Source organism: Dermacentor albipictus, chromosome 2 (assembly GCF_038994185.2).
Source record: "Dermacentor albipictus isolate Rhodes 1998 colony chromosome 2, USDA_Dalb.pri_finalv2, whole genome shotgun sequence".
Lineage (NCBI taxonomy): Eukaryota > Metazoa > Arthropoda > Arachnida > Ixodida > Ixodidae > Dermacentor > Dermacentor albipictus.
Genome location: NC_091822.1, coordinates 153,001,972 through 153,018,749, shown reverse-complemented (window position 1 = coordinate 153,018,749; position 16,778 = coordinate 153,001,972). Strand labels below are relative to the sequence as shown.

The 16,778-nt window shown below is 49.5% G+C and overlaps 1 protein-coding gene across 1 annotated transcript in view; it reads right to left on the bottom strand.

Annotated features, from left to right (window-relative positions):
* Window positions 1-6,138: 6,138 nt before the first annotated feature.
* The window catches only part of LOC135899865 (cationic amino acid transporter 2-like), a 98,964-nt gene continuing 88,324 nt past the window's right edge, over window positions 6,139-16,778 (bottom strand). Inside the window, exons 3-6 of the mRNA XM_065429259.1 lie at window positions 12,192-12,431; window positions 10,472-11,597; window positions 8,128-8,396; window positions 6,139-6,732 (exon numbers count right to left, since the gene is read on the bottom strand). Coding sequence (XP_065285331.1) covers window positions 8,164-8,396; window positions 10,472-11,597; window positions 12,192-12,431 — 1,599 coding nt within the window. The 3' untranslated portion in view covers window positions 6,139-6,732; window positions 8,128-8,163. The remainder of the gene's footprint in view (window positions 6,733-8,127; window positions 8,397-10,471; window positions 11,598-12,191; window positions 12,432-16,778) is intronic.

Genomic DNA, 16,778 nt, shown 5'->3' with positions numbered 1-16,778 from the left:
AAACTGACGCTACGCCGCCGCGCGGATGACGTCACGCAGGAAATGCGCGGCAAGCTAGAGGATGGACGTGCCCTTGACGTCGGTGCTGGGGGATAAGAAATCACTGAAAGTATGGACAGCCACCGACTAGCCCTTTTCGTCGCCCTTTCGTCCTTGATGTTCACGATTCTCGTTTCTACGTGGCGGACGCCTTTTCGGGAATTATCTTGCATGAAAAAAAAAAAAAACCTTCTGGTCGACTAGTGCAATTTACTTCTAACGATGTTGAAGATTTAGTAAAACTACTAAGACTTCATTTTAGACAGGCAGCATACTAATTAGCGGCGCCAGAAGGGCCGCCATATCAATCTTTTTAACAGGTACTTACAGGCCTATTGTTCATTCACGATTCATACAAAGCAGCGCACTAAAAGAAAGAAAAAAGCGGACGCATTTATAATAAGGACACGAATAAGCTCTTTTTGTGTGTTCTTATTTCGTGCTCGTTCGTGTCTTTCGAATGCCATATGATTGAGTGGGAACACATGCGACTGTACCGTGCGATCATGCGCGTGTGGATGCCACGCACATACGGGGTTTCATTGGACCTGATAGTTACGGAGCATATGGGATACTTCGATAGGGTTTCGCTGTCTGCTGCACAGAACTGACGAGAGGGAGCATATAGTCCTAGTTGTGTCGCTACGGCGCAGTATTGTATCCGTGCGGAGAAGACAAATGAACTGCTACATTGCTGGGCGGGTTGTAAAATCTGCGAAGAAACGTAACCTTTTTCTCTTCTTTCTTTATCTCCTACTTCGAACCGCGTCACAGAATCGTTACGAGAATGAAAAACGACTGACTCGCGCGCGCAAATCTGTAGATCGAACGAGGGCTCGAAAATTCGGGAAATCGTGCCCGAAAAAAAAGGGAAAGGAAAAAAAAAAGCAGGAAGTGGTAAACGAACAAGATTGCGAAGCTCTGAGCTGCATGAATACTGAACTGCGGAAACGATTTTGTTTCGAGTTTCTATTTTATTATTCATTTTTCTGTAAAATTTGAAAGGATATCTATATGGACGTGTCGGAGAAGAGCCATGGCAGGCGTTTCCCCTCAGGAGCGAATGCCCACCCTAAAGAAACGGGACAAGGTGCCGTTAATAGATGAAGTTAGTTTGGTCATCATCATAATCATCATCAGCCTGGTTACGCCCACTGTAGGGCAAAGGCCTCTCCCATACTTCTCCAACAACCCCGGTCATGTACTAATTGTGGCCATGTCGTCCCTGCAAACTTCTTAATCTCATCCGCCCACCTAACTTTCTGCCGCCCCCTGCTACGCTTCCCTTCCCTTGGAATCCCGTCCGGAACCCTTAATGGCCATCGGTTATCTTCCCCCGTCATTACATGTCCTGCCCATGCCCATTTCTTTTTCTTGATTTCAACTAAGATGTCATTAACTCGCGTTTGTTCCCTCACCCAATCTGCTCTTATCCCTTTGGTAGATAAGAGGATTGGTAGATTACGCTATCTCAAGTGCAAATGCTACTTTCGTCAGGAGAAGCTTTATAACCCCGTTAGGATGCGATCAAGAAACAGACAGGTGGCGACGCCTCCGTCACATTGCCGCACTGTCTCTGTGGTGACGTCATGAATTTCCGAAGCGCGACCGCTGAGCGCCGCGAAATCCTTCGTGAGCAGACAAGGATTGCATTGACGTTCTAAATATAGCGAAGTCTACTCACCAAGGCAACTTGACCTGGCAGAGAAAATGACCCGAATGCGCAAAAAAGAAAAAGCGAAACGTATGATGTCACGGGAGCTACAGTTTAAGTGAGGCAATAAAGACAAAATTTTGGCCTTCATTTTCTGAAATAAACTTATTGCTGCCTATGATACGTTTAAATTCAGAAAGGCTTACTGGTTACTTTACCGCATCATCATTGTGGTATCACCAAGCTATACCATAGCAATTGGAATTTTTCACTACCGATTAAAAAAAAATTCCAGTATTTCTTGGCATATACATATAATGCTTATAAGTTTCATGTGTTTATTGTTTAGTATTGAAAAGATTCTCTCTTTTGTAATTTCTAATCGCACTTACGCTGCATTCCACGCTTTTATTGCTTATATATAAATTCCAGACAACAGGTTCATTGCAGTCTTGTTTTCTGGTCTGGGACCTCCTCTTCGTTTAAATTTATGGTTGTACTTGTTTTTCTACCCATTAAAAAAATGCAGCCGTCTGTGTGATCGATTGACTCGCTTCACTAAAATCGAGCTTTTCCCGCCATGGAAGTACAAATACAACTTTTGAAATAGTACTCTGCTGTCTGAACTGACTGGGACGGTTTTCATTATAGTACCCCTTAAACGGATATAATAATAATACAATAAGAAATCTACAGTACAAATAGGCTGGAGCTCGGGGCCGCATTTCGGAATGGCTTTAACGCGGAATCGACCCGGGGGTACATCGCTTTGGGCGGTCAAAGAGAGGAAGGATAAAGAATGGAAGTGCGTGTATAGAACACAGAGAGGAGAGGGAGAGAAAGAGTGAGGGAGATTAGGGATGAGGAGAAAGGGAGAGAGAGGAGAGGGAGAGAAAGATGGAGGGAGATTAGGGATGATGAGAAGGGGAGAGAGGGGTGGGGAGTGGGCTGAAAGTGGCGACGGTCTTTTGTTTGGCTTGGACACCGCGGTCTCTTTCCTACCGGACGGTCTCTTGTGCTACGGTGTAACCGATCAAAGTATTCTATACAGAACGCACCCTCAACGGATGCTCGGGCCAGCAAGCGAGCGAGCGGCCGGTAAGTTCGATTTCGCGCACAACGGAGCGGTGTTCTCGTGCGCGGATGTCGTTTGCTTTTCGAAGGCATACGACTGTCGCTTGCATGCTGCACAGCCCGCGGGGATATCGTGCGATGTAGGGAAAAAAGGAAAGGAAAAAAGGAAACGCGTCGTCTTCGCCGTGGCTTTGTCGGTCAGACTAATTTAATAACGCGCCTAATTGGGAGAAGGGGGAAACGAGGAAAAATGAACTGTTCTCGACCTGAAAGAAAGAAAAAGAAAGAAAGGGACCGATGTCATTATCGCGATTCGATTCGCGTTGGCTTTTGTGAAAACAGAGGGATCGCGCGCCTCCGACTTTTCATCCAGATCCGGATTCTGCGCGCTCTGTGTTGAATACGACGCGTATAACGCGGGGAGAGGCTGCGTCGATTCCTTCTTTCTTTCTTTCTTTCTTTCTTTCTTTCTTTCTTTCTTTCTTTCTTTCTTTCTTTCTTCCTCTCTTTCGATTCTTTTCGCATGCGGGAGATCGTTTTGTCGCCTTGAAGCGATCGCGTAAATCGACAGCGACGCTTGCAGATTCGTTATCGACGATGATGACTTCCCGCCAATGTGGCATAAACCCGCACGCCATGAGGGTTAGACCAAGCAGTCGGGTGGTGGTCATCATCATCACCAGCCTATCTTTATGTCCACTGCAGGACAAAGGCCCCTTCCGGCGATCTCCATTTACCTCTGTCATGCGCTATCTGATTCCAATTTGCGGCTGCGAATTTGCTAATTTCATCGCCCCGCCTAATTTCCTGCCGTCCTCAACTGCGCGTGCGTCCCTTCGCTTGGCACCAGGGAGGTAGTAAGAGAACAACAACAAAAGAGGATAAATGAAACTACAAGAGAAACCGATCGTAAGTGAACTAAAGGAATGTGCAATACAGCAAAGTAAGCCTCGTGAAAGTGAAAGAAGAAGCAAATTGCCGTCGCTTTGATGGGTTGCCGAAAATAAGACTACGAGGAGAAAGATTTTAAAAAAAGATAGAGTTCGCACATTCCTGGAAACGAACATTGTCGGCTTTTTTCGGGAGCAAATCGTTTCGCCGGGGCGGTGGGAAGCTTCCCGTATACGCGACTGGGACGATCTACAGAGGCGCGGATACGATTTTGGTAGAAAATTGAGTGCCTTCGTTCTCTTCTCGCGAACAAACAAGAAAAAAAGAAATGGAAGTCAAAATTAACTCCGCACTGCGTAGCCAGCCGCCAGAGTCGCAACGGCGCAGACCCCAACGGTTTGGTCGATCGACAGCGATTGTCGCTTTGCGGCGTTAGCTCGCGCAGCGGCACGACTTTCCCTTGGTTGTGGAAGCAGCAAATGAAGTAACGCAAATGAAACAGCATTTTTGTGCAGGCTTGACAAGTTCTGAAAGCGTTCGCGCTGAGATTACTGCTCGCACACTTCACAGTATCTTTTTTTTTTTTGCAATGCACGGACATCCACATTTGTTTTGCTCAGAAATGCGTCTTGTTTTTGTGTACACCAAGAGTCAAATTATGCGTCCGCCGCAGTAAGCCCAGCGGATATATGGCATTGCGCTGCTCGGCTGAGGTCGCTGGTTCGATTCGATGTGGGCCTCGGTGGCCGCATTTCGATGAGGGTGAAATGAAATGCAAGAACGTTCGTATACTTAGATAGTAGTGCGCGCTAAAGAAACCTAATCCCCAACTGCGTCGTGCGGCGTAAACAAGAGCGTGGTTTTATGGCACGCAAATTTACCTCATATTTTCTTTTTACAGCGAAGTTGTATGTGGCTAGCCGATTCGTCCCTCTGTCTGTCGCCTGTCCGCCGAAAACTCCTCTGGCGCAACCCCCATGTGCATGCGCGAAGAAAAAAAAAGGAGAGAGGGAGAAGCGCACGATTGGCTGCGCCAGTAGTGACGTCGTTGCTCTCCGTCGCAGCCAAGCAAGCAAGCGCGCAGCAGTTTCTCTCCGGCTCCGTAATGGGCAGGCCACGCGTGATACGTACTTCTGAGGAGCAGGCAGCTTTCGATCAGCAACGCTGCGAGCAGAACCCGGAACGAGCTCGTCTACGCCGTACCGACGCTGCAGCCCGGGCACAAGAACAGGCTCGTGCAGCCGAGCGCAAGCAGCAACTGCGTACCGAGGATCCGGCAGTCGTCGTTTAAGGAACCGTCGGGATTAACCCAGTGATAAACACCGGGGCCCCACGTTTCAACTTCGCTGGTTAACCACCTGTAGGGAGTGCTTGGGCGGAGATATCTTTATTAAGTCGTATTATGGGGTTTAACGTCCAGAAACGAGGGATGCCATTGTGGAGGACTCCGGATTAATTTCGACCACCTAGAAACGTGCACCCAAAGCAAGGTTCGTGAGCATCCTTGCATTCCGTCCCCATTGGAATGCAGACGCCGTGGCCCTGAAACGAACCCTCGACCTCGCTGGTGCCCCCACTCAGAGTCATCAAATGGGACAACGCGATAGAGAGAACTTCAAAACGGAGTCAAAGATGAAAAACCTGTTGTTCGACGAGAACACAGTTTGTTTTTACGCATGAAGCAGTGGCGTAGCAAAGGGGTAGCACACCGTGCCCGCGCTCCCCCTCACCCCCCCCCCCCCGGAATATCTGTGTTGGATGGGGCCTGCCCATACTCCCCCTCCCTCACTCTGTCACTAGTCAAGTGACCAGCCACGCCTGACGAGATATTTAACTTTTAGTGCCTACACATTTCAAACACTGTGCCACGTACTGTTAGTCAAATGTTTGAGTTCAACTCGGGAGGGAAGCATATGGTAAATGACCCCACTCGACAGGAGGCATAACGCCGGCATTAATTATGACGACGTTCGCGGTGCCTTTCGCTATATAGAGGTGCGAAACTCGGCAAGTTCGTTCTAGACGAAACACGGGAGCACAAGAGAGAGAGAAAGAGAGCTCAAGGTTGATTGCTGAACTAAACCATAGCGTATTTCCCATCAAAATATTTAAAAAAAAACGTGAAGTCGCATATGCACATTCGCTTTTTCTTTTCTGTCTTTCACAGCATGACCACCTCATAACGATCAGAGCAGGGCGCCCTTTCTTCTTTTGTTTGTTTGACCCATTTCTGGAACACTCTTCAAACGCAGCAGCTATATAAATAGTCCCGACATTTATCAGAAGTCACCGAACTTTGTCCTTCGCTGAGACACGTCCGCTTTTTTGTCTTTTCCTTCTGCTTACATCGACCTCTCTGTCTAACTGTAATAACGACCTCTCGTCGTGTGTGTGTGTGTGTGTGTGTGTGTGTGTGTGTGTGTGTGTGTGTGTGTGTGTATGTGTGTGTATGTGTGTGTGTGTGTGTGTGTGTGTGTGTGTGTGTGTGTGTGTGTGTGTGTGTGTGTCTGTGTGTGTGTGTGTGTGTGTGTGTGTGTGTGTGTGTGTGTGTGTGTGTGTGTGTGTGTGTGTGTGTGTGTGTGTGTGTGTGTGTGTGTGTGTGTGTGTGTGTGTGTGTTCGCGCGCGCGCTCGCGTATGTGTGTGTCAGGGACGGGACAACGCGAAACAGTCTATAACATGTAGTGATGGCGATGCAGCTGCATGCGTCACTATAACGTCGTCGTTCCAGAGCACAACTGAGATATACATATATATATACTATTCGGACGGCGCTGTCGCGACAGGAAGAAACGGGGACGAAAGTTCGGCCCCTCTTTCGTTTTCGTTCCCCCCCGGGCTTCCCTCGGTTATTGCTGGTCGGCGGCGGCAGTCGTGGGGGTCGCCGGGGGGCGCTGGCTCAGCGGGTCCCGGGCCGTCGCGGCTCCTTCGGCGGGACCGCAGGTGGCGCGGCCCATGTCCGAATTGCGCAGACCGTTTCTTTCGCCGGAGGACGTTTGCCGGGGCTCCGGGGGAGAGGTAGGGAAACCGCCTTGGTTCTCTCCCGGTGACGCAGCAGTTCGGTTTGTTTTGTGCTCTGCGCAGGAAAACAGGGACACGATGATGGGTGGCAGCCTTTTGTATAGGATTACTGCGCACGTATGCACTTCTCGTGGCCCATCTTTCGACTATTCGCGTCTTTAATTCGCCCAGGTCATTCTATCATGGCGAGTTGCTAGTTCGTGTTAAAACTTGCAAAAGCGTGCTTATAGACGGGATAGAGGCGAAAAGAGATCGATGATTGATCAATCAGTGAATCCAACCAATCGATGGCAACGCAGAATCCATGAACGCGATATCAATAATTCATAACAGTCTCTACAACTCTGTTTAAGTTCATGACATAGAGTTCAGTTTACTCCGTTGCACCGTGGCGTCAAAAGATAGATGCAAGAATTCTGCGTATAGGGTCGTGTTAACTTCGTTAACTTGACGCTTAAGGGACGCGAAAATGAGCGCACTTTCCACAAAACACTGGGGGAATGCGCGGTAAGAATCCTTCATTTTTTATTATTTCTTTTTCCATGTAGGACGATCGGTAAACTTTGGACATACCACCACCGGTTTGAGGTGTCATGGTGGGTGCGTGTTCGGCAAATCAGTTCCGAGAGCATCACTTTCTGTGCGCTTTCATCGGGTAAACCAGCAAACAAGACGACCGTCGCTCCACTCGCACATCGCGCTGAACTTTACGTCACGGGAGGTTAAAAGTATCCTTTAAAAGTTATCGACGGAGAATACGGCGTCTACAGCTCTTGTTGTGCTGCTTTCCGGCACGATTTTCCCTACAGGTTTTTGTGTTCATAAAGATCGATAATTATGACAACTATAATGATTGTGACAGCTTGCCGCTTGCTTAAGCAAGTGAAACGGCAAACAGACGGCAACGGGCGTTTTTTCCATGTCGTGGTACGCTTAGCGCTTCGGTTACCTACTTCTTCGCGCGCTCCAACAAACTCCCAAACGTATCAGAACCGATCTCGAAACGTACTAGAGCTCGAAGAAATTGGCTGAAGGCTTAGCTTGGTTAAGCCTGGAAGATTGCGAAAGCAATACCCTTGGCTGCGCCTTGGTTCGGCTGATGGTGTGGACATGGTTGCCCTTTGTTTAACTTATGGCTATACATCATTCGAATAGCGCAAGGCAGCGCGCCGACCACTGCGAGGAGTCGAGCTGTAGCCCCATTTATCCTCCTAGCCTGACGTCACACCAGCGAGCGCCCTCTCTCGGTAGCGCCGCAGCAGCGGCGCGCAAGGCTTCGCCTCCACCATCGATGCCGCTAGCTGGGGCCCCGTCTCTCGGTCTGGCGTGACGTCACACGGTCACGTGACGCGCAGCTGCGTAAGGAGGCGCCACGACCACCGATGGGCCGAAAGTGCGAGCCGTATTGCTTACGCAATAAAAGGACGGGGCAGGCTGCCGCCGAACTAGCCTTTTTCGAGGCGGATGCGTGGCGGCCTCGCCGAGATCAGTGCTGGATGAAGACCGTGTCGAGCTCGGCGAGCCTCCGCTGGCTGCCCGGGTGACTCCGGTGCGAGGGCACGATGTGCGACACGATGCTGTGCGGCTGCAGCGCCAGCGGCTGCAGCGAGATCTTGGGCGACGGCTGCCGGGGAGAGCCGACCGCGGCCGCTGTCGGCAGCGGGATCTCCGAGGCGGCCGTCGAGCTGTGGATGCCGTACAGCAGGTACAGGGCCACGCCTGCGAGAACCAACCACACGCGCCATGTAGGAGGAGGAGGAGGAAGGAATAAACCTTTATTGTACTACAACCAGCACTTTACGATGACCGGACCTAAGCCTCCCACGAGGGGACGTCGAGGGCTTGCCTCGCCACCGCCTCGCGGGCGTGCTGGGTCGCCCATGGGTTTTGGTCGTCGAGGGCGGAGCTCCGCAGAGCCTCATGCAACCTCGACGAGAGAGTCGCGGTGTTAGTCTGTGTGTACTGTGCTGGGCACTCCCACAGCATATGCGGAAGCGTAGCCGGGTGAGTGTCACAGCACCGGCAGTTGGGGTTAGTGTAGACGTCTGGAAAGCGGGAGGCCTTCCAGACATCTTCCAGGCGGGAGGCGGGAGGCCGCGAATTTAATGGTGCCGCACGTGCTGTAGAGGGGAGGTGTTCCGTAAGAGTACCGCCTGGTGGACTATGCCCGTTTCGCCTGCTGCTGCTGAAGCGCTGATTGGCTGTCGCGCCTGCGTGGTTGCTGCGCAAGCGTAGTCGAGCCCAACCAATCAGAACTTCAACAGCAGACGAAGTGGACATGTACACTAGGTGGACGCTTGCGGAATACCTCCCCAGTTATTGATCGACATCGGCGCGAGCGAGCTTGCTAAAGGAGAAAATTATTTCAGCTGTGTGAGTAAATTAGACTTCTACAGTATCACAAATGGCACCCTTACTGCTGGAAGACGCTTGGTAAGCCATAAAAGAAGCATAAAGGAGAGACGGGTGGCGAAGCGACCTTTACGTTCCCGCAAGAGCATGTCGTGACGTCACATATTTTGACGACGTCTGTTTGGGCCTAAATAAATTTTCATCGGTAAAAATCGACTACCTATACAATGTTTTCTAAAGGAACCAAAGACTACTAAACGTTGAAGAGCTTTTACCAAAACACAACGGTCAAAATGTGAAGAAATACTCGAAGAAATTCGCGATGACCACTGACCCCGTCCCTAAGATTTCGGCGCGACATTTGAAAAAAAAAATGAAATTTGACCTACGTTTTCTCATCTAATAAACAACCCATCACCGCGAAATCAACGAAAATAGAGTTCTGTGCGCACACTTTATGAATATAAACTGATTTAGTGCTTATCTTTAGTGACCCTTTAAACGTGCTGCTCCATTGATTGTGACCCGATTGTGCGACCGACTGTGACTCTGTGACAACCTGAGGTGCTCTTTGCCTCAGAGTGGCACCTTGACAGGCTGCTTGAACGAGGGAAAGAGGTCACAGGAAGGTGTAGTCTTGAAGTGATAAGCATTCGTTAAAGAAGAAATGTAAACTTCAGCCTTGAACCAACGTTTTGACAAGGGGACTTGTCTTCGGCAGGGCTCCCTGACATAAGGGAATTATTTTGTCGAAACGTGTGCTCCCAGCAGAAGTTTCTCTTGTTCTGGCACTTGATTATTTCGGCAGACTGTGTGCCACAACTCCCACGTATAGCCCCGGACACCTTTCATCTTTAATGCCTCTATATACCAAATGGACAGGGTTGCGTAAAATGTTGCGCAATCCAACCTCTAATATACAGGGTAGCCATTCTGAAATGTTCTTCAGTTAGCATCCGTGTCTCTCCTTTCCTTATCACGTGCTCTCTTTCTTGGAAAGCTCCGCACCAGTGGACACGGGTATTACACGAAACTAGTAGCGCCGAGGCTCGTCTGGTTCAGATAGTTCTCGTAGTGTCAATTTTCAATGACCCCATGACCAGGACGTACTGGACAACTAATCTTGCACTCCCTCTGTACTCGTGGGCAAGCAAGCGGTTCTAGAACTCTCACTGTTCCGAGGCATTTTACATGTCATGATACTGTGTGACACGACCACTTCCCTCTAGGGTCTACCGTTAACGCCAACCTTGAGCAGCGTAGACTCATGCATAGTTACGGTAGGCCATGGAGAATCCTGGCATGTACCACGACTAAGTGAACCCGGAACCGATATTGCTCGAGAGCTGCTGGTGTCTTGTTGCCACGTTCGTAAATTCTTTTCTCCGAGTGCCCATCGACAGGTTCTGGAGCGAGAACGTTCTCAGTAACCTGGTACTGACCTATGGCCAGCCAGCAAACGAACATGAGCCAGGCCGAGACGAGCAGGTCGACCAGGAGGCAGACGTTCAGAAAGGCCCCGATGCAGGGCAGCCAGGGCACCATGGGCACGCGGAATGCCGCCCCCGCGTGCAACAAACTGGGACCGAGCTGGGCCTGCGGCTGCCGCGACAGCAGCACAAGTAGAGCGGCCACCGCGACCGCGCACAGCGTCGATATCACCGCGCAGACGGAGGTCGTTCGACCCTCGAGTCTCGAGCCGACCTCCATGGCCACCGAGAGGACCACGAGTGCCGCGACCACGCCCGAGACGGCCAGGTCCGCGCGCCGCGCCGTCGCCGACGTGGGCTCGCGCAGCGAGTTGCCGCCGTTTCCGGCCAGGAGTCCGTCGGTCAGCGCCGCCACGCGTAGTCGCTCGCGGTACTCGCGCACCAGGGCGTCGATGTCCTCCTCGTCCTCGGACGAAGACGAGCACGCCGAGGAGGTCGGGGAAGTCGTCGACGACGCCGGCAGCGAGCTGCCGCCGCCGTTGCCGGTGGCGGAACGTTCCTTGGCCGGGGGCGACTCGTCGCCGATCAGGTCGTAGGCAGTCCGGCTGGCCGGGTGGTAGCGGGCCAGGAGCAAGGCCACGCACACGGCCGCGTTCAGGGCCAGCGGCCCGACGGCCATGAGACCCAGGAGCCTGGGCACGGGCGCCACTAGCGCCGCCCCGGCGGCCAGCGCCCCGGCGGCCAGGATCGAGCCCACCGGTCGGCCCGCGTTCGACGTCTTGGCCAGACCGCGGAAGAGCAGCCCGTCGGCGGCCAGCGAGCGCACGGCGCCGCCCAAGGGAAGCAGGCCGTACAGGGCGAGTCCCACCAGGGCCAGGAGCGACGCCGCGCTCATGGCGGTGCCGGCCCACTCGGCCGAGCACGAGGCCAGCATGGCGGCCAGCGGGCGGGCCGTGTCGTGCCGCGCCTGGATGGTGACCACGACGGCCATGGAGAACGTGAGCAGAAACGTGAGCGCCGTGCTGAGACCCAGCGCCAGGGGGAGGTCCCGCCACGGCTGAGGGCTGTCGGGGGCGCGCCGCAGCGCCGTGTGCGGGCCGATGAAGGCGTACGTGCAGAGTGCCGCACCGGACAGGAGCTGGAAGCGAGAACGTACGCGGTCACTCATCTCTTGCAGCGAGAACGATGGGTGACTGCAAAGGCTGCAGACAACTATAAAAGAATGGCGGTAAGGCCGGGGGACGTAACCACGGGAGAGGGGGGTGCTCCCAGCCCGAAATTTATGTGTGCCGAATACCTGGCATTAGACAACACCCATGTTCACCTCCCACTACCTCCCCCCCCCCCCCGAAAGAAAAAATACCTTCTTGGATGCGCCACTGTGTGAGGCGCCATCAGAACTCTTGTGACAGCATTTTGAGTGCGCATGGAGCGCAGTTAATATAAGCTTCGGAGAAAAACTAAACAAGAGTTCGTAGGAGCATGGAAGCTCGACGTGGCAGAACAGTGGCAGAACAGGAACAGTGGCAGAACAGGAACAGTGGCAGAACAGGAACAGTGGCAGAACAGTGCTGAAGCTCCCCTGCTAAGGCTCTGTTCTGGAGGCTGCCCTTGTTCGGTCATTGTTGATCACCTGGACAGATGCACTCGCCTTCTTCCGAAGACGCATCTTCGCATCGCCTACAATGACAGGTCATGAGAGCACAGGTGGTTAGGCTTTTACTCAACTGACCCCCGTGGGCGCACTGTCGCTGAGCATGAGCATGGCGAAGCTCCAGGAGTTGCCCGGAGCGGCGGTGGCGCCCACGGATCCCATGGCGACGAAGAAGAGCGCCGACAGCAGTGACAGCGCGATGAGCGCCATGCCAAGCCACGTTGGCTCACGTGAGGAGGACAGCAGTCGGGGCGCGGCGGCCACGGAGGCAGCAACCAAGCCTAGCGCCAGCGCTACGGGGTCGTACGAGCCGAGGGCCTGACGGAAACGAATGAATAGAACACGCATTAGAATTACGTTTCCATTGGGTTGAACAGTGCTAATGAGAGAAGGTGAAAAAAAGAAACGTTCAAAGCAAACACTGCATCAAGCAAGGCTGTCCTACATTACCCTCCTGGTACTAGCTGAACGTATTGTTGTTTTTGCCTCAAAACATGGCTAGTACCTACAGGGGGGATTGGCCACACTGGGTCGATTGAAGAATGCATCTAATAAAATATCAAAAGCGAGTAAAGGCATACACTCAAAACGAAGCACTAGGCATGCCAACAGAAATTTATAGAGGGCATATATATATAAATTTACAATATAATGAAAATAAAGTAAAGCGTCCCACAGTCGGTACTCTAGCAGCGAAACCTTCCTGACGCTTCAATGAACTTGTGTACAGCAGGAATCATTGACCCTTGACTTGTGCCTAATTGACAGGCGCCGAAGGACAAGATGTCTGGTGTATTAAGCGCTAAGCTTAGCTTACTAGTTGGAAACAAGAGAAACATTCTGCGGAGGGCAGAGAAGCGGCGGCAAGAAAGAAAGAAATGGTCCATAGTATCATCTGGTTCAATGCAAAAAGAGCAGATGATAGTTAAGGACAAACCAGATCTATGGAGGTAAAAATTTAGGCGGGGAATTCTACAATGGAAGCTTGTTAATGTCACTTCGCATTGTCGTGAAAGGCATTTGCTCGTGTTCCATCGAAAATTTAGGTGTTGGAAATCATCTGCGGAAAGTAAGGATGACTCACTACAATTTCAAAATAACATACGTCTAAATCTAGCTCCTGTTATAAAAGTGAAACCAGGAATAATATTTAAGACTGGACCATTTAATGATAAGGATGCAAGCGAGTCAGCTTATTCATATAAAAAGATTCCACTGTGACCGGGTACCCAGACGAAGCGTATTTCATACAAAATGTTCGGGGCCAGCGTCGAAAATATGCTCAAAAGCTGTGACCGATTATTAGAAGTTAAATGAGTACAAACGGAGATCGCATCAATAACAACTATCACTTTAGAATTCTGCGGACCCAATTTTCTCATAGCTAGAATAATTGCCAGAAAGTCTGCAAGAAATATTAGGGTATAATCAGCGAGACAGAGAGCAAAAGATCATTAAGCTGACATGAAAAGATGTCAGCTTAATGTCGGCCTTCTCTAAATGTTGTGTTGCATCCGTAGAAATAACCGAGTGAGACGGAAATTTACTAAGATGATCTTGAAGAAGACCAAGTCTGCGCGCCGGAAGAAGTTTGGCGTGTTTTGGAAAAATGTCATAAAAAATCAGTTTCACCTTTAACGAATTTGTTTTTGAAGAAATCAGACACTGTAGCCGAACATCAAGTTTTGATAACAGCGTCTGAACAAAAAAACTTGTGGTTGTCGATAACGCCACCAATGTGTTCTGAAAAATTAATCGGGAGAATTGATGATGATGGATTGGAAACTGGAGAAGGGTGCATCGTATAGCTTCAGAAAGGTTAGCACAGTGAGTTGCTTAAATATGGACTGAAAAGGAAGAGTCCCTACCTCCAGATAAAGCACTTCGTTAGCCACAAAACGTGGCAGCCCAAGACATAGACGCAGGGCTTGCATTTCTATTAGTATTAAAGGTCTTCGCTTGTATGCAGCAAATCCTGAAAAAAAGAGCACAGCCGAATTCGAGAATTGGGTGGACGTAAAGCTTATAACTCATCAACAACGAAGCCCTACACATACCCGTCTTTTTATTACTGAAACGGCGCAACAATCCCATTGCACGTTCCCATTTACTTGTATTTGTTTCGATTTGCTACTGCCAGTTTAGCGTACCATCATATGCTTATCCCTAGTACTTCAACACTGCAACTTGCGGTGTCGGCTAATTTCGATAATGAACAGAAATGAAAACGGGATTTGCCAATGGAAACACAAGTAACGAGTATTTCTTGACGTTAAGGGAAAATGACAGTCCGTCCAACCAGGACTCGAGTACAGACAAACAAGAGTGCAAAATTTGGCGTAACATATTGATATCGCGCGAGGAGGAGAAAAATGCAATATCATCAGCAAAGAGATAAAGTTGCACATCCTGGTGAACTAAGATAGCCGATAACAAAATATTAGATAAGAGCGGAGAAAGAACAGATCCTTGTGGTACACCTCTCAACTGTTTATATGTACCCGATGTAACCCCATCTTTGAAGCAAAATAATTGTCTATCAAAAAGGAACTCTTCTATCCAGGCCACTAGATAGTCTGGAACAGCACAGCTCGCTAATCTAGAAATTCAAATTCCATGCTCGACACTGTCATTTGCTTTCGCAATGTCTAAAGTTACCAAAGCTGAAACTTCTGCTGATAGTCCTGCGAATTGAATGCGGCTTTCTAAATTGACGTGAGCTGACCATATGGAACATTGAGGCCTAAATTCTATTTGTCTCACGCACAGAATACCCTGGGAACAAGTGAATTCATTGAGCCGGGCATGAATTATTTTTTCAGATTTTTTTTTACTAGATTCGAAGTAAGGGCAATTGGCCAAATGTTGTCCAAGACATATTCGAGGTTTTGATTTTTAAGTAAAAGCACAATTTTTGTAATTTTCCAAGAGTCCGGGATTCATGTATATTGAAGTGAACAGTTGATTATATTCAAAAGCTCATTAGGGAAAGAGTTAAATAACAGTTTAATCATAGCTGTTGTGATACGGTCTGGTCCAGGAGCCGATCGGTGTCTTCAGTTCGTTATTTTGTTCATTTTTTGTTATTGCCACAGTTCTATTAAACAGAGCTGCATAGAGTTTATAGTCAATCATATTTTTTGGTGAATGATTATGTTGGAGACTTTTCCATGCTGCTTTTCTTCGCCTGTAAGCGCCTGTACATGCTTCATGCCACCAAGATGAGTTTGACGGCGAACTGCCAGACATAAACGTAAATTCAGCGGGCTGAATCGCAGAATTAAAAAGTAGTACCACTGAGTCAGGCCTCCGCTGATCATCATGAGTAGTCAAAGATGACACCCCTGAACTTATCGCTGACTTATAAATTTTATAATTAATGAGCCGTCTTTGCCGTACAATAGGAGCGTGACGTGAAAGCATAATTTCAAACGTTATGGGTAAATGATCGCTACTTGTTACATTGTCAAAGGTATCCCACGATGAAACAGACATCCGAGCAGACGAGAATGTCGGGTCTAATGCAGATGAGAATCGCCCACGTAGAAAAGCAATTCGACCTGAATTGTGACATTGAAAATGATTGTAATTCACCCAATTCCACGACCTTTTTTCCACAAACATCCGTTTTCTAAGCCCAAGAAGTGTGGTGAGAATTAAAATCTCCTGCCAGAAGCATTACAGTTGAACGAGTTACAGGTACAGCGAGTCCAGGTGATGAGTGCACTTGATTCCGTTCGGGAAGTACGCATTAACCACTGTAAACGCAGTGCAACCAGGCAGTAAAAAATCTAATCCGAATAGTTTGCAGTCTGGACACACACGTTTAAAAGAAACAGTTACATTATGATACATTTTTGGGGATGAAACTAAAGCTAACAGCCCTCCGCCTCTACCAGAGCGATCAAGAGGAAATGTTCGAAAATTATTAATAGTAAATCGCTGATGTGACGAAAGCCATGATTCCCGAAGTAAAATAGCATCTGGAATTAGCTTATGAACTAGATGAAGTCGGTCAACGTAACCGGAGGAGATGGAGCGGCAAATGCATTGAAACATTTTTACTGATGCAACGGTGATCCTAGTGTGGATGATTCCACAGCAGCACGCAACGCATCCTGCTTGTGGTGTTCATTGTTTTTTTTTCCTTTTTTCGCTTTATATTTAGGAGAATCAGTCGGAGACAGCGGGGAACTCTTGCATCTATTGTTAATGATTCCAAGCCTCATGTGTCCAAATGAGCGTATGGGTCCCGCAGTCGTAGATGGCGGAGTGCACAGGGAAGTACCGTACCCAATTCCTGTCGAACTGTCAAAGCTGGTTTCTTTTCAATGATGAGCAGAAATACCAGTTAAAGCTGGGGCAGCAGCAGAAGAGTGGGATTGTAGGAGGCTATTGAATTTGGCAGTTAGTATCTCGGTAATACCTTCGGCAAACGTATTGAAGAGACGCGCCATGACTATTGGCATTGCTTTGTCAACAGCTGCGGCTACAGCGGCCGAAACTGTGGCTTCTAGAGACGTGGACTGACGGGATGAAACGGCTGCGTAACCGACATCACGCTATTTAATTTCCGCTATTGCTTCCGCACGGGAACAATGGCGTTTATTGGCAATGTGAAGCACCTGAATCTCACGGCCTCGCGCAGGACAGTTATTATCCGTA